The sequence below is a fragment of the Chiloscyllium punctatum genome, chromosome 24 (assembly GCF_047496795.1).
Source record: "Chiloscyllium punctatum isolate Juve2018m chromosome 24, sChiPun1.3, whole genome shotgun sequence".
In the NCBI taxonomy this organism is placed as follows: Eukaryota; Metazoa; Chordata; class Chondrichthyes; order Orectolobiformes; family Hemiscylliidae; genus Chiloscyllium; species Chiloscyllium punctatum.
This window is the reverse complement of record NC_092762.1, coordinates 83,487,787-83,506,649: the sequence shown is the minus strand read 5'-3', so window position 1 is coordinate 83,506,649 and position 18,863 is coordinate 83,487,787. Positions and strand designations below refer to the sequence as shown.

General features: G+C 43.9%; 1 protein-coding gene across 1 annotated transcript in view; it reads left to right on the top strand.

The window, feature by feature from the left end:
- ncanb (neurocan b) overlaps window positions 1-18,863 on the top strand; it is a 269,869-nt gene that overhangs the window by 138,154 nt on the left and 112,852 nt on the right. The window contains exon 7 of the mRNA XM_072594330.1: window positions 224-1,363. Coding sequence (XP_072450431.1) covers window positions 224-1,363 — 1,140 coding nt within the window. The remainder of the gene's footprint in view (window positions 1-223; window positions 1,364-18,863) is intronic.

Below are 18,863 nucleotides of genomic sequence, written 5' to 3'. Positions count from 1 at the left end.
CCAAAATGTGAGGAGCTGTAGCCTGACTGATGGGGCTCAGTGATAGGGTTCAGGTTTCCTTAATTCCTTCTCTTTTTGTCAACTGCTTCTGAAACCCTGGTGATTCTCCCCTAACCTCTCCCTCACTTATAAAATCAGGGCAGGGATTCCAGAGTCATGAGCCATCACTGCTGAAGCTGTAGAAGCTACAATATTAACTTTTATTTTTTGAATTCCTAACCAGCTGGTGACGTACAGCCATCCACAAAGCAAAGGGTGAATCTTGAAGGAGCTTCTGCGTTTGAAAATTCAGAGCGACTGATCCCACAACTGTCCGCGGCACAGGGAGGGGACGAAAGTTCAAACACAGTGACGCCTATTTCAAGCAAGCTGTCCTTCAAAGAATGGCCCTTACTCTCTGGGACTGAACTCACTGAGCTGTCAAAGCAAGTAGAGGAACCACCATCCCATAATCTCACTGTCACACAGCAGACAGTGCAGGAACATCTGGAGCGACACACCCCAACAGCTGATTCAGAGCAGCCCCATTCCTCTGGAAAAGACTCTTCACTCTCCATTCACCCAGAGGAACACAACTTAAGCCCAACTGCCTCCAGCAATTTAGCCCCAGTCAACAGCAGGAACTCTTCTGGTAAGCTGCTTGATGTGTTAAATGAGCTGGACATTTCTGAAGGAAGTGGACTGGACTATAGTGGTGACCACTTTGATAACTCAACCAGGGGAATGACCTTGGCTAGTTATGCAAGCCCAACCGTGACAGCTGAGGGGCCAAACGAGGAAGTATCTCACAATTCCAGTGACCTGATTCAAGCAAGCCCAGCTCTCGTAGCACTTGACGTTGTGACCAGTGCATTTAATCCAAAAGAGAAAGCCAATGGAACACAAGGTCAAACATCTGAAAGAGAGCCAACACAACAGCCAGAGTCCACTACTCTCAACAGAGTGTCTCCTGGCATTTCAACGCCTTCAGCTTCCTCTGATTCAGATGGATTCAATCTGCAAGCTGTTACTGTGAGTTTATTGGCTAAAGAGATGAAATCGGACATTGTTGTTATTGGTGAATCCAATGAGTTGCCTCCACCAGGGCCAGAGCCTATGTCCAAAAATGAGCTTGACACTGACTGGGAGTTCTTAGAGAAACAATCCTTGAAAAGCAAGGCAACTGAAGTTATGACTATTGAACTTTCCAACCAGCAACTTGATAATCTACCCACCATCGAACCTGAAACAACCGAGAGCATTATTAAAGACACAACTGTAGTTACAGAGCAAGTCTTAACCAGTGCATCACAAGCATCGTCATATATTCCGACTCCTTCTCACATTGTGACTGATCCAAAGGAATGGCTGCAAGTTGCCACAGGTAAGTACATTCTCAATCATACAGTTGTTGCTTGTTCTACTTGAACCCTCAGTATTGGACAACTCTGGCCAAGAATGAATAGAATAAGGGATGTTGGTACTTAGTATGCCTTTCATAACAATTTAGGCAATATTGAATCATTAATATGCATGAATATTGGAAATAGCTTGAGGTACAATTATTGCATGTGTACATTGCCTTCAAATGAATTTAGCTTTAAGGTTACTGTGTGCTGTGAGTAAACATTATTGTGACTCTGCCTGCCAGTTACTCTATTGAGGGTTTACAAGGCCTGCACACAGAAGTCAGTTAATCTGCCCTAATGATTGCTTCATAACTTGTGATGTGATTTACTGTTTTAATTAGACTAACCTACAGAGTTAATCAATCCAAGGCAATTGACTGAGTAGACCCTTACCATTAAGATGGCACAGTTGACACTTTGGGCAGCATAGGGCATTTATGGTGCAGTGGTAGTGCCTCTGTCTCTGGATCAGAAGGCATAGGTTCAAGTCCCACCTCCTCTAGAGGTGTATCTCTGAGCATGTTGATTAAGAATACCTGCACTGTGGATGGGATTGGCAATCTAGGTGCAGTTGAAATTGTACAAGCTTTTCCAGAATAAGTTAAGCTTCAAGTTTCTCCCAACTTATTTTTATAACCATGACATCAAACCTATAAGACCATAAGACCATAAGACATAGGAGTGGAAGTAAGGCCATTCGGCCCATCGAGTCCACTCCGCCATTCAATCATGGCTGATGCGCATTTCAGCTCCACTTACCAGCGTTCTCCCCGTAGCCCTTAATTCCTCTAGACAACAAGAACCTATCAATCTCGGCCTTGAAGACATTTAGCGTCCCGGCTTCCACTGCACTGATGTGACTCTGGAATCAATCATAACTTTTGCTATTGCATTGAAATATTTCCTGATATATTTAAGAGCACAGTTGTTTCTTCCATGTAATTGAAAATGGGTTTACTGCAAAAAATGAATGATTTTGCTAAATTGCTAGTCTCTCACCTGTGGGTAACCTGATTTAAAATTAGTAGCATTCAAAGGAGTGATTCAGAATATTTATTAGAATCTTGCTGAAAAGACAGGCATTTTCTAACATTTTTCCACTTGCACTAATCAGGACAAAAGCAAGAATACCAGAATTCAAACAATGATCATAATTTATACTACAGAGGATAAGGATGCTGATTCATCGGCAAGTTGACTGAGTGGCCAAACTGTTGTTGTGGTGAAGTTTGAATTACCCAGGAGTCTGGGGAGTCTCTATTTCCCTGACATTTTCAACATATGATGTGGAGATGCAAGTGTTGGACTGGGCTGGACAATGTCAAAGATCAAATGACACCAGATTATAGTCCACCAGGTTTATTTCATATGAAACCTATTGGACTGTAACCTGGTGTCATTTGACTTTTGACCTTGTCGATCGCTATATAAAATAAACCTGTTGTAGTTTGGAGTTGTTCCATTTTCAATATAGTACACCTTGGCCAATCAGAGTTGACTTTCCAAACAGTCAACAGGGAAATCCTGGGTTTCTTAAGAGGAAAGGCTTAGTCTGTACTTATTGGAATTCGGAAGAATGACAGGCGATCTCATTGAAACACATAAAATTCAAAGGGGACTTGATGGAGGAGATGTTGTAAGATTGTTTCCCCTTATAAGGAATTGAAAATTAGGGGGGTACAATTTAAAAATGATGAATCTCTCATCTAAGATAGAGGTAACAAGGAATATCTTTGAAATTTGAGGCTGAGTTAGGCAGGTTTTGGATCTGTAGGGAAATCCAGGGTTATGGGGGTTGAGTACAGGCAGATAGGAGAGTTAAGATCACCATCAGATCATCAAAGATCTTATTTAATGGTGAGGTAGGTGGGCTTAATCACCTACTCCCATCTCTAAAATTGTAATGGGTATTACAAAGGGATATAGATAGACCTGATGATAGGGCAAAACTGTGTCAGATGGAGTTCAAAGGAAGCAAATATGAAGTTGTCCATTTTGGACTGGATATGGATTGATCAGGGATTTTCCAGTTAAATACAGTTAAATAAAGTCAAAAAAGTCTTCATTTCCGTAAGTCTTCAAAATATCATGAATTGGTGCAGAAAATAATCAAGAACGCGAACAGAATGCTAACCCTTATATCTGGAGGATTGGAGTACAAGGATGCAGAAGTTATGCTGCAGTTACACAAAACCCTGGTTAGTCTAAAAACTAACCCTGGTTTGTGAGCAGATCTGGGCACCACTCCTTAGGAAGGACATATTAACTTCAGAGGGAGGACAACGTAGGTTTACATGAATGTCAGCTGGACTTCAGGTGTTATGTTATGAGGAGAGATTATATTCAAAGAGTAGAAAGGGTATGGAATGCTTTGCCTGCAATGGTAGTAGATTCGCCAAGTTTAAGTACATTTAAGTCGTCATTGGACAGGGAAATAGACGTACATCGAATAGTGTAGGTGGGATGGGCTTCAGATTAGTATGACAGGGCGGCGCAACATAGAGGGCTGAAGGGCCTGTTCTGCGCTGTAATGTTCTATGTTCTATGTTAAATTAAGCCTGGTTTTAACTCAAATTTAAAAGGTTAAGGAGTGATCTAATCAAAGCATTCAAGATATTAACAGGAAAAAAAACACATGAATAGATTAAGATAAACTATTTCCACTGGTTGGACATTTTAGAACTAGGGGCATAGTCTGAGATTTAAGGCCAGACTGTTCAGGAGAGATGTTAGGAAGCTCTTCAACACACAAAGGCTGGTAGATGTTTGGAACCTTCTCCCACAAATGGCAGTGGGTGCTGGATCAGTTGTTAGTTTTTAATCTGAGGCAGATACATTTTTGTGGTTATGAGCCGAAGGCAGTTACATTGAGTTAGGCCACAGGTCAGCCATGATATCATTACATGGTGGAACAGGCTTGAGGGGATTATTGGCGGACTCCTGTTCCTGTGTTCCTTTCTGTTCCTATCTGTATCCGACACACACTAGGCAATATTATTATGCTGAAACTTGAACAACAATCTGCAGTTACATAGAACCTTTCATGCAACAAAATATCCCAAGGTCCCAACAAAGTTTGACTTTGAGACAGTGAAGCTCATATGAGGTGAGTTTCTACAGTGTTTGATCAATATTTACTTACCAACATGATCAATCAGCCTTTAATGTCACTGGCGTGTGAGAGAGCTTGCTGTGTGCTAAGTGGTTGCCTGTTTCCTACATTGTGACAACTGCAGTGCTGCTGGTGAGTTACACTCCCCTCAGGGAATCTGAGTTGCTGTGTATTCGTTCACCTGCATCAATAGTGATTCTAACTCCAACATACTTTCTCAAACACACAATGATCAGCAATCTCTCCCACTCTTACTTCCTGCCTTTGGTGTCCAATGGAAGGTGATTCTCAAACTGTTTGGCCAACCCACCATCCTCCTCAGGGGCTTCAGGTTCTGTAGCTGGACTCAAACCCAGGGCTTCTGGTTCGGAGCAGGGGCAGCACTCACTACAACACAACAGCTTCTCCTGGAAGCTGATGCGAACGCCTTGATTTTTAAGGATCTGTAAATCTTTGTGGGGAACATCATTGAGAGAAGCAGTCTCTGATTTCCCTACCTCCATTGGCGGTTCCCATCTCTCACAATGTCAGTGCTAGAAGGTCTCCTACTGGTAATCATGGAAGCGCTACAATGCAGAAATACGCATCGAATATGCACCGACCCTTTGAAAAGCATCATGCCCAGACCTAGCCCCTGACCCCCTCCCTTGTAATCCTGCAATCACCATGGCCAATCCACCCTAACCTGCACATTCCTGGACACTACGAGGCAAATTAGCATGGCCAATCTAGCAATCTGCATATAGAATCGTAGAGGTTTACAGTATGGAAACTGGCCCTTCAGCCCAACTTGTCCATGCCACCCAGATTTTACATTAAACTAATCCCATTGCCTGTGTTTGGTCCATATCCCTCCATACCTATCCCATCCATATACCTGGCTAAATGTCTCTTAAATGATAAAATTGTATTCACCTCTGGCAGCCTTCTCGAGACACTCACCATTCTCTGTGTGAAAAAATTGCCCCTCTGCACCCTTATGTATCTTTCCCCTCTCACCTTAAACCTATGCCCTCTAGTTTTAGACTCCCCTCTCATGGGTAAAAGCCTTTGGATTGAGGGAGAAAACCAGAGCACCTGGAAGAAACCCACACAGACACGGGGAGAATGTGCAAACTCCACGTAATCACCCAAGGTTGGAATCAGACAGGGGTCTCTTGCGCTGTGATACTGTGATAGTGCTGACCACTAAGCCACCATGTTGCCCAATCTTGAGAGACCATCCACCATTTTTAATTGGACAGGGCTCCCAGAGGCACCTTCTTATAAAGCAACCCTCTGTTCCTCGATGAAACAGACCAACATTCCTTCCCAGAATGGGATCAGCACCCAGGAACAGGCTTTGAATCCCCTTGAGTTCAATTACACGTTGGCATTTTCTGACCCTTTAAGACATGTTGCAGAGGCCTATCGGGCTCCTTTACTCTAATCCAATAGTCACCCATTGGTACATCTATCATTGTAGTCGAAGAGTGTGGCGCTGGAAAAGCACAGCAGGTCAGGCAGCATCCGAGGAGCAGGAGAATCGATATTTCAAGCATAAGCCCTTCATCAGGAATGAGGCTTGTGGCCCAAGGGGGCTGAGAGAAAAATGGGAAGTGGGGTGGGGCTGGGGGAAGGTAGCTGGGAATGCGATAGTTCGATGAAGGTGGGGTTGAAGGTAATAGATCAGAGAGGAGGGTGGAGCATCTATTATTGTATTTAATCAACCTTTTACAGAAGGTAGCAATGGCTTAAAGTATCTCTTCAATCACAAGTACATTCCTGAGACCATCAACATGTCTGAAAAGAGAGGCCTACACAAATATTTACATTTTAAAATTACTCATTTCTAAAAATACTTGAGTCATGACACTTCTGAATTCTACTCAGATTGCTGTGTTGTCAGAGTTTGAATTTTTTTCCAATGTAAGCCTGCAAATGAATAATAAAAAAACAATTATTGTCAAATTGATCCACCAAAGGCTTACGGATTTCACAGATGCTTTTTCATGAGTGTCAGAGGATCCTCTCTGGGACTGAGCTTGCATTCTGGAGGGAGGAAATAGAAACGGGGTTTATTTAATGGTCAGAACCCTGCCTGGATGGTGGGGAATACTGATTAAAGTAAAGGATTTTCACCATAATGGTCCCTGTCTTTGCATGAAAGCAGATTCTTTGCTGAATGCTCTCGGAGTGGGAGAACCCATCAAAGGTCCAATCAGCGGGTGGCATAGTGGCTAGCACTGCTGCATCACAGCGCCAGGGATCTGGGATCAATTCCATTTTTGGGAAACTGTGTGGAGTTTGCACATTCTCCCGATGTCTGTGTGGGTTTTCTCTGGGTGCTTGGTTTTTGTCCCACAGTCCAAATGTGTGCAGGTTAGGTGGATTGGCCATGCCAAGCTGCCCATAATGTCCAGGCTAAGTGGATTGGCCAAAGGGAAGGCAGGGTTACAGGGTAGGGGAGTGGGTCTGGGTATTGATGAGGGAGCAGTGTGGAGTCGATGGGCTGAATGGCCTGCTTCCACACTGTAGCGATTTTAGGAGGTCTTCAAGCTTCAGGTGGTCAGTCAACTGCAGTACAGGACATCGAACAGAGAAGGTGTTGCAACAAGAATCTGCTCTCTTGGCCATTAAAAAAATTTCTGATAAAGCGAGAAATGGGAAAAGCAGCCAGGCCACCATTTTGGGAATTGGGAAGGATAAAGGAATGCCTGGGCAGGCAAGTCTGGAAATGCTGCCCTCTGGCACTGAGTGCCCATTTGCTGAATGCCCTCCTGCTGAGCTGGGAAGCTAGAGATTGACCGGCAAAACACTGGTTGTTGGTAGAGTCATAGAGATGTACAACACAGAAAAAGGCCCTTCAGCCCATCATGTTTGTGCCATGCAAAAACAGCCAGCTAATTATTCTAATCTCATCTTTTTATATAGAGTTACAGAATCACACAGGATAGTAACAGACCCTTTGGCCCATCTTGTCCGTGCTGACAAGGTTTTCTAAACTGAACTAGCCCCACTTACCAGCCTTTGGCCCATATTCCTCTTGAACCCTTCCTATTCATATACCCATTCAAATGCCTTTTAAATGTTGTAATTGTACCCACCTCTACCACTTTCTGTGGCAGCTTGCTCCATACACACACCAACCTCTGTTGCCCCTCAGATCCTTTTTGAATCTTTTCCTTCTCATCTTAAACCTACACCCTCCAGTTATGGACCTGCCCACTCCCTATTTACCCTATCGATGCCCCTCATGATTTTATAAACTTCTTTAAGGCTACCTCTCAGCCTCCTATGCTCTGGGGAAAACAGCCCCAGCCTATTCAGCCTCACCTTATAACTCAAAGCCTCCAGTCTCAGTGACATCCTGGTAAATCTTTTCTGCACCCTCTCCAATTTAATAACACGTTTCCTGTAGAAACAAGTCCTAAAGGTACCATTAATTAGGCCCTGAATGAATCTGATTGCTTCTGTACCTTGCTGGTCCTGAAAATGCTCCCCCCCCTCCCCACATCACAGTGGCCATTGCCAGGTACAGTGGCTGCAATTAAACACGCTGCCTTGCATGGCACATTTGGCAACCACTTACCCCCCTACCACCCCCCTGTCTGCCATCGTCTGTTCCTGCCAAGGGAGACATGGAGGTATGTGGCTGCAAACATTCAGCTCTTGATCCCAGTTTGCTGATCCTTCTCTGTCCAGTGAGTAGGTCACATGGCCATCAGCTGGCCAAAGGACTAGCTTTGGCCATGAGGCACGTTCTACTGTAACTGATGGCTTTGGCTGCTCCTGTACTACAGTTTTCAGAAGGAGAGATGCAGAGAACTGGAAAGAGAACAGCCATAAGCCGTGGTTAATTTTCTTACGTGTCTATCATTCTCTGAACTTTACTTCTAATCATCACATCTCATGAACCAAAGCCAGCCAACATCGCCTCCTGATTGAAACCCCTCACCGAATGATTTTCCACAATAAAGTGAAGTCAATCATGACACGAAGCAGGAGAATTCACAGTAAATCACATGTAATGGGATCATGGTTCAAATCTGTAAATGTAGTTAAAAACCCAGTAAGGGAGCAGCATGATAAATGGCACAGCTATAATCCGGAATTTACAGAAAGGAAATGAGACAATGCCAGTCATAAATCTGCCTATGTCCTTTCCACAACCTAGATCTTGAACAGAAGATTCCCAGTTGTCAAACACTTTTAAGTCCTTCATGTTTAACAAATTAAGACGTTATCATTGAAAGAGAAATGGCCTAATCTTCAAATATGAAATCAAACGACTCCATTTCCTCAATAATTGATTGTCTGTTGGGCTTTGTAGAGAAAGAGATTTAATGGGCTTAACTGACACACAGGGTAAATGACATCCTCACTTCATAGACTTATTCAACTCCTGTTTTCTGGATGAGCCGTTGACTCCAGCTGAAAATTCCTCAAAGGAATTCCTCAAAATTCCTCAAATGCATGGGAAGGTAAGGGTTCCATCCAGTGTCCATGGGAAGCCATATACCTTTCGAATGTTCACTTGATGAAATATACAATGCGACAAACAGCCTGGAGACAGAATACCCTGAGGTAGCTGGTGACTTCAACCAGGCCAAACTCAAGAATGTGCTACCAAAACACCACCAACACATCCCCTGTCCCAACCAGAGGTCTGAACATTCCTGACCATTGCTATACAATCATCAAAGATACCCAGCACTCCATCGCCCATCCTCCTTTCGGAAAATCAGATCACAGTGCTGTGCCCCTTCTCCCAGTCTCCAACCGCACATTGACATGTGAAGATTGAGCACAGAGAGCAGTGCAGTGTTAGTTGAGGCAAAGGAAGGGTTTCTACTGGACTGCTTAGAGTCAGTGGATTGGTCCACATTTAAGAATCCAACAGCCAACCTAAACAAATATGCCACTACCGTCACAGATTTCATGAGTGAGATGGCAGACTATGTGTGAAAAAGTTAATCATAATGTTCCCCAACTGGAACCCATGGATGACCCAGGCGATTCACTCCCTGCTGAAGTTCAGGTTTGAGGCATTCAAGTTGGGTGACCCTGCATATACAGGAACTCCAGGTACAACCTTCACAAGGCCATCAGAGACACTAAGAGGCAATAGCAAACTTAGCTTGAGATGCAGACTAACCACACGGACACCCGTTCTTTGTGCCAAGGCTTACATGGTACAACACATACCAAGCAAAGTCAAACAGAATCATGTGCGACAGGACATGTCTACTCAATGAACTCAGTGCACTGGAAACCAATTCTTGTTGCTCACAAAACTGCCACTTAAAAGTAACATCAAAAAATAAAACAATTCCAAACAAAGGCTTTGATGAGGTGAGCTCTGGTCAGTCATGTAGATCTGGAGTTCACCAAATGCATGGACAGCGCTTTTTACCAGAGCAGCATCAGGTCTGTTAGAGGCCCACAGACAGAATAGACAAATAGATTCACATCTCCCAGCCTGGGAATCTGAAGCAATGCTCAGCCATTCTAATAATGAGCTCTAAAGAACAGCTCAGCAAAATCTCAGAATTGTACATTTGCATGTACAAACCATTTTGTTTTAGAATCCCATTATCCAATCAAGAAAATCCATGATGCAAATTTTAACTTCCTTCTGGTTCCACAACCCTTTCTACCTTGGTACTGTCCTACAGGTTCTGTATTTCCTCCTATATCAAAGATTCTGCAGAATCCACACCTTTCCTTCGCTTGCACCATTCTCCTGCATCTGCTAGCCTTCCTACATCCATAATGTTCTCTGGGTTCCAGAGTCATTCCCACCAATGAAACGTGTTGGGATTTGAATTTGTGTCCACAAAGCATCAGCCTGTGATGTTATCATTGCTCCACCCATCTCCCCATATTATTTTCTACAAATGTGCTTCCCCATCTCAAGTGCATCCATGATGTTTATTTCAATTTCTCCATCAAGAGCAAAGAACAAAGAACAAAGAAAATTACAGCACAGGAACAGGCCCTTAGGTCCTCCAAGCCTGCACTGATCCATATCCTCTATCTAAATCTGCCATCTATTTTCTAAGGATCTGTATCCCTCTGCTTCCTGCCCATTCATGTACCTGCCTAGATACATCTTAAATGACACTATCGTTCCCACCTCTACCACTTCCACTGGCAACGTGTTCCAGGTACCCACCATCCTCTGCTTAGAGAATGTTCTATATATATCTCCCCTAAACTTTTCCCCTCTCACCTTGAACTCGTGACCCCTAGTAATTGAGTCCTCCACTCTGGGAAAAAGCTTCTTGCTATCTACCCTGCCTACACCTCTCATGATTTTGTAGGCCTCAATCAGGTCCCTCCTCAACCGCCTTCTTTCCAATGAAAATAACCCTAATTCACTCATATCTAACACTGTCCATACCAGGCAACATCCTGGTGAACTTCCTCTGCACCCTCTCCAAAGCATCCACATCCTTCTGGTAATGTGGCGACCAGAACTGTATGCAGCGTTCCAAATGTGGCTGAACCAAAGACTTATACAATTGTAACACAACCTGCCAACTCTTGTATTCAATACCCCATCCGATGAAGGAAAGCACACCTTGACCACTCTACTGACCTGCATTGCCACCTTTTGGGAACAATGGACCTGAACACCCAGATCTCACTGTATATCAATTCTCCCCAGGACTTTTCCATTTACCATATAGTTCACTCTGGAATTGCATCTTCCAAAATGTATCACCTCTGCCATTTCTCTGCCCAACTCTCCAATCTATCTGTATTTTGCTATATTCTCTGACAGTCCCCTTCACCAGCTGCTACTCCACCAATCTTAGTGTCATCTGCAAACTTGCTAATGAGGCAACTTACACATTCCTCCAAATCATTATGTTTATCACAAACAACAGTGATCCCAGCATGGATCCCTGTAGGACACCAGTGGTCACAGGTCTCCATTTTGAGAAACTCCCTTCCACTACTACTCTCTGTCTCCTGTTGCCCAGCCAGTTCTCTATCCATCTAGCTAGAACACCCTGGATCCTACGCGACTTCACCTTCTTCATCAGCCTACCATGGGGAACCTTATCAAACACCTTACAGAAGTCCATGTAAGTGACATCTACAGCCCTTATCTCATCAATCAACATTGTCACCTCTTCAAAGAATTCTATTAGGTTTGTAAGGCATGACCTTCCCTGCACGAAACCTTACTGCCTATCACTGATAAGCCCATTTTCTTCCAACTGGGTATATAACCTATCCCTTAGTAACTTCTTCAGTAGCTTTCCTTCCACTGACGTCAGGCTCACTGGTCTGTAATTACCTGGATTATCCCTGCTACCTTTCTTAAACCAGGGGACAACATTAGCAATTCTCCAATCCTCTGGGACCTCTCCTTTTTTCAAGGCTGCTGCAAAAATATCTGTTAAGATCCCAACTATTTCCTCTCTTGCTTACCTCAGTAACCTGGGGTAGATCCCTGTGGACTTGTCCACCTTAATGCCTTTTAGAATACACAACACTTCCTCCCTCCTTACACCAACTTGACCTAGAATAATCAAACATCTGTCCCTAACCTCAACATCGCCATGTCCCTCTCCTCGGTGAATACCAATGCAAAGTACTCATTAAGAATCCCACCTATTTTCTCTGACTCCACACATATCTTTTCTCCTTTTTCCTTGAGTGGGTCAACCCTTTCCCTCATTACCCTCTCGCTCCTTATATATGAATAAAAGGTTTTGGGATTTTCCCTAACCCTGCTCGCTAAGGATAACTCATGATCCCTTTTAGCAGTCTTCATTCCTTGTTTCAAATTGGTCCTACATTCCTGATATGCTTCCAAAACTTTGTCTGTTTTCAGTCGCTTAGACCTTGTGTATGCTTCCTTTTTCCTCTTAGCTAGTCTCACAATTTTTCCTTCATCCATGGCTCCCTAATCTTGCCATTTCTATCCCTCATTTGCACAGGAATATATCTCTCCCAAACTCTAATAAACCTCTCTTTAAAAGCCTCTCACATGTCGAATGTGGATTTCCATTCAAACCACTGCTCCCAATCTATATTCCCCGGCTCCTGCCAAATATTGGTATAGTTGGCCTTCTCCCAGTTTAGCTCATCCTTTAGGACCACGCCCATGTTTATCCATGAGTATCCTACAACTTATGGAGTTGTGATCACTATTCCCAAAGTAATGCCCCACTGAAGCTTCAACCACCTGGCTGGGCTCATTTCCTAACACCAGGTCCAGTATGGCCCCTTCACGACTTGGACTACTTGCATATTGGTAAGTGATTTCCTTCTCCTCACTTGTCTTCATTTATATAGCGCCTTTAGCAAGGTGCTGCACAGGAGCAAACGTTCACCCATGAGGAGACATGAAATTAAATGACTGAAAAGTCCGTCAAAGGAGAATACTTAAAGTCGTGTCTTAAAGGAGGAGAACACCGAAGTTTAGGGAGGGAGTTCAAAAGTGAGGCCCTATGGTGAAGAAATTAATATCAGGCATGTTCAAGAGTCCAAAAAATTTGAAATGGGAAAATGAGATGATTTATGGTTAATTTTAGCAAGAGTTAGTTAGATATTTTTCAACAAAGGAGCTTCACTTACATAAACATTCATTGACCACACCCACCTCTGTCCTCAAGCACAAGTGAGAGTTACATCCAAAACGTCGATTTCTCCACCTCCTGATGCTGCCTGTTCTTCCAGCCTCCTGCTTGTCAACTCTGTCCTGAGGCAGTTTGATCCTTAAAAAGGTATTGGAGAGCACTGGTATCTCAGAGCTTGTGCAATTGGAAGACATAGCAACAACGTTTCTCTTCTAGCAATTCACTCGCCATGGAGTATAACCTGTGACCAAAACACCCAACTGGAGTCCTCTAACATGGGGATGCTTTTGTAGTCCAGCTGGAAGGATATCGACCAATCAGGAAATGCCTTTGTTCTCCAGCAGCACATTGATTGACATGATCTGTGAAGAGAAATCAAAGTTCACCTTCCTCAGAAGGGTCACTGGACATGAAATGTTAACGCTGATTTCTCTCCACAGATGGTGCCAGACCTGATGAGCTTTTCCAGCAATTTCGGTTTTTGCTTCTGATTTACAGCATCCATGGTTCTTTCAGTGTTTATTTAGAATATTGATTGATTTTGGTTTTGATTTTATTCTCATGTATGTTCAAAGTACAGGAGAACAGTGAAAAGGTTATAATATTGCCACGCACAGCACCATCTTAGGTACGGGTACCTTAAGAACAAGCTCGAACAAAACTGGTGGCTCAGTGGTTATCACTGCTGCCTCACAGCTCTGGGGCACAGGTTCAATTCCAGCCTCAGACAACTGTCTGTGTGGAGTTTGCACATTCTTCCTGTATCTGTGCTGGTTTCCTCCCACAATCCAATGACATGCAGGGTTAGGTGGATTGGCCGTGCTAAATGCCCTCATGGTGTCCAGGGATGTGTAGGTTCGGTAGATTAGCCATGGGAGGTGCAGGATTGATGAGGCAGGGTGTCATGTGTAGACTTGTTGGGCTGAACAGCCTGTTTCCACACTTTAGGGATTTAAAAATTAAATATTGCAATAATTATAGTATAGCATACAAAATATGGTTAAAGGCTAGCCATTTACAGATTGATCAACAACAGTTTAGATCTCCTTATCAAAGCAATATTATATGCTGGCATTGGAAGCTATCCAGAATAGGATCACTAGATTGATACTGGCTATGAAGCGATTTGATTTGATTTATTTATTGTCACATATATTTATTAAAAATACAGTGAAGAGTGTAGTTTAGTGTTGCCACTCTCCAGTCTCATCTTAAAAATATGGAAAATAAACAAAAAAACAGAATACAGAGCCAGAAAAATAAAACAATAAAGTCCATCTTCTAGACTTATCTCAATCGCGTGACGTGCACTTTGGAACAGCTCCTGCTTCTGGATCAGCCATGGGCTTAGATCCAGGCTTCCCTGCCCCGATGCCTCGAGACCCAGAGGCTACGCCGATGGCACTGTTATAGCCACATTTTGCCACGCTTCACAGTTACCACTATCTGGTGCCATCCCACCTCAACCAACTCTGTCACCGTGAGCTCAAGCTGGGCCTATCACACTGATGCAGCCGCCACTGGGTCTGAGCTGGGACCAAACTCACCACCATCACAAAACCATTAGACATAGGAATAGAAATTAAGCCATTCGGCCCATCGAGTCTGCTCCACCATTCAATCATGGATGTTAGGTTTCTCAACCCCATTTTCCTGCCTTCTCCCTGTAACCTTTGATCCTCTTGGCAATCAATAACTTACCCAACTCTGTTTTAAATACACTAAATGATGTGGACTCATATTGCTCTGGCTAAAGAAGTTTCTCTTTATCTCCATTCTAAAGGGTCTTCCCTTACTCTAAGGCTGTACCCTTGGGTCTGAATCTCTCAGGCACTCAAGTCTAGCTGTGGAGCCGGAGCCTTGGCTTACCAGGAGAGATTGAGAGGTTGAGAAGTTTGAGTCTGTACTCGTCGGAGGTTAGAAGAATGAGAAGAGACTTTATTGAAGCAAAGAAGGTTCTTAGGGAGCTTCATAGACTGGATGCAGCGAGGTTGTCTTCCCTTGTGGGGCAATCTAGGACCAGAGAGCATAATCTCAGGTTATGGGGGTCACCTGCTTAAGACAGAGATGGGAGAGATTTGTTCTCTCAGAAAATTGTGTATTTGTGGAATGCTTACCAGGGAGGACTGGAGAGGCTGAGTCATTAAGAATATTCAATATTGAGATAGAGAGATTTTAATTAAGAAAGGGAATCATGGGTAATGGGGATAAAAAAGGAGAATGGAGTTATCAGATCAGCCATGATCTTATTAAATGGCAGAGTAGAGTTGATGGGCTGAATGGAGGAGAAAGTGAGGACTGCAGATGCTGGAGATCAGAGCTGAAAATGTGTTGCTGGAAAAGCTCAGCAGGTCAGGCAGCATCCAAGGAACAGGAGAATCGATGTTTCGGGCATCAGCCCTTCTTCAGGAATGAAGAAGGGCTGATGCCCGAAACGTCGATTCTCCTGTTCCTTGATGGGCTGAATGGCCTACTTTCTGTTCCCGTGTCTTATGGTTTGGCCACGTTCCTGGTGCACTTCCATTTCCACTGAGTTCCGGAGTGGAATGTGAAACTGGAATTGCTGGTTTGGACGGAGGGCACTACCCAGTGCACCATAAGAATTCCCTAAGGAGTGAAGCAATGAAAGGATATGAAGTTTAAAATTGAGGTGTAGCTGAACTGGGCACCAATGTAAGTTGATGAGCAAGGGGGTGACTGGCAAATAGGATTTGAGTTGTATTGGTTGCAAGTTGGGACGCAGGCATTAGAAAACAGCATTCCTGTAAGTCTGTGCTGAAGGTACTCTGACTCACACTCGACCTCACTCTGATGTCTGCGAATGTGTTACACCTCTCTTTAACCATCCTTCAGCAACCTTCAGTCAATGAAGATGTAAATGAAATACATGCTGTCTATTTTTAGCTGCAGGGTCTCAGAAAGTCCCTTGATGTTGAAAGGGAGAGAGATTCCCACTGTGATCAGAAGGCTCGGAGTGACTGAGTATATTTTTCATAGAATCATACAATGACATGTTGGAACAGGAGTAGGCCATTCAGCCCCTCGTGTCTGTGCCACCACTCAATGGGATCATGGCTTATTTGTGGCTTGACTTCATATACCTACGTTTGACCCATACTCCTTAATACCATTACTTAACAAAAATCTATCTATCTCACGCTATTGGTGGAAACCATTTCCAAACCTCTCCCACCCGTGATGTGTGGAGGTACTTCCTAACATCTCTCCTCAAGGTCCTGGCCCTAATGTTTCGACTCAGATGAGCATGGCAAACAATGAGGTTGTTCAACCCCTCGCGCCTGGTGTTGTCTTCCTGCTAGTCCTGCTCTCCTGTCTTTTTTGCAGCAGCTCTGTAAATCTTTTCATTTCCATTAACTGTAAAGTCTCTTTTGAGAGTCCCAATTGAACCTGCTTCCACCCACCACAAGCTCAGCAAGTGCATCCCAGTTCCTGCATCAAGACCCTTACCCCATCGTTCACACTAGTTTCTCTGCCCTTTTCCTTAGACCAGAGCTGTCTAGTCCCCCAACATTTCATGAAAGGGAACAGCTTCCCCTATCTACCTCCTCGATCATATCTCCTCCCAGATCTCCTTAAAGAGATCAACCCTAGCTTTTCTGATTTGTATAATTGAAGTGCGTCATCGCAAAGAGTTTTCTCATAGACATTTTCTGCACTGCCTCCAATTCCTTTGCGTCCCCTCCTCAGGTGCAGTGCTCAGAATAGTCAACAATGGGCTGATGTGACTTTTTTTTAGCTAAGTGTGAGCTGCCTTGAATTTTTTGAAGATTTTCTCACCAACGGGTTCAGCAAGATGTCTCACCTTATCTTTCCAAACCCCCCTCATTAACTATGTACCATCTCATCTCAAGTAATTCTATCCCCATTTGACCACACACTGTTCCTGGAACAATTCACCATTCACTGTGTATTTGCCAAAGGATCACCCAGGCCATTTTTAAAAGGCCACAGTGCTTTCTGGATTTGTGTTGGCAATCTGGCACCTACAACGTGATGGTACAGCAGACACCAAGCCACACTGACAGTCCCTTGAGTCTAAAGCCTCATTCTCACATCCAAGTCACTCTTTATTCACCAGGTACAGACACCCATCCATAGTTAGCCCTCTCCAACTCACTGCTCCTCTGTCCCCAGTGCCCACTGGACACCAGCATCTTTTTATGGTCCAGTAGGGCTTACATCAAATTCAGAAAAGCAATCGGACAAACATGAGCTTTTATGGACAGCCACCAAATTGTGGATTGGAAGGAGTTACAGGCCTAGGAGTATGGATTTGAACACCCACAACTTACTCTTTAATGTGTCTGAACATTGAATTAGAATCAGATTGTGATTCTTCCCACCCCCCCCCCCACCCCTCACCTCATAAACTCATGTGTGAGCAATGGTCACTCAGGTGAGGTATTTAAGGTCATATTCTTTACCTCAATTATCAGTAAAGTTATGACAGAAGCTGCAGATATTGACATGAAATCACCCTCCCCTGTCATCATCAATCACTTGCTAATGAATTTGGGATTGGGTCCTGAGGAATTTCCGTGTCTCTGGTCATGGGATCTGTGGGTCCTTGCAGCTAGCGAGTTTGATCCTGGAGCCACATCTCTGACTACACATTTATTAGGTGTTCCAAGGAGCTGGAAGAGGTCCTTGACCTCAGGATCATTGGCTTTCCTTTCCCTGGTTCCTTTTACATGCTTCCCCTTGCCGACTGGTGTTCTAAAAGAATTGTGTCCCTTCAGATGGAATTGCCTCCAAGTCAGTTTCTTCGATACACAGGTCACCCACACATTGCCATCTGTGTTGCATTTCTCAAGAAATGCCTCCTTTGCCCTCCTCTCATTCAGGTGTTTTCCTTGAGTTGGGTAAAGAAGGTTTTTGTTGGTAGTTGGAACTCAGGCATCCTAAGCGTGTGGCTGGTGCAGCAGCCTCAATGTTGGTGTCAACTGCTCCTTCAAGGACACTGATGCTGATGTGCTTGTCCTCCTAGTTAATGCGGTGAATCCATCACAAACTGTGTTGATGGTACTTCCTCATTGTGTCTAACCCGCAATCACTACCTTCAGACATGTAAAGATGAGATTCTTCAATGACCGTCACATCTGTGTTCACACCAAGATCCTTGTATCATGATCCAGGCTCTTTCCTGGTGAAGGATTTATGCCCAAGGTGTCGATTCTCCAGCTCCTCGCATGCTGCCTGACCTGCTGTGCTTTTCCAGCACCACACTCTCAACCTGTGTACCAGGCAGTCATTGTTGTGACTCTTCGATATGGCTCCAAAACTTGGACTACCTATAGATATTACTTCAAGGTCCATAAAATGTAGCATCGACGCTGTTTACCATGCTCCCCCATTTCCGTTTTATATTAAAAAAAAGTCCTTTGCTATTTAAGGGCTGAATCTTACTTTCTTTGTCCTAAGTGCGAGTTGCATTGAATTTTCTTGGAGAGCTTCTTGCAAGGAAGCCTGGCGAGTTTTCTCATCATACCTCACCAATTCACTGCGTTAACTAAATTCCACTGCTTATGTGTGTCTCATGGTGGATTTCCTCTCCAACTTACCACATACCATTCCCTGAAAAACTCCCCACCCGGGACAAAACTATGCTATGATGTTCCAAACAGCAACTCAAGCTCCATGTAGTCCCTCCAGCCTGAATTGCTGCAGTTGTCATATCTCAAGATGCGAAGATTTACAAAATCTTCAAAGGGGAACAAAGAATTCCACTGGGTCTTACTATATAGCACCATTCCCGTGTGAGGG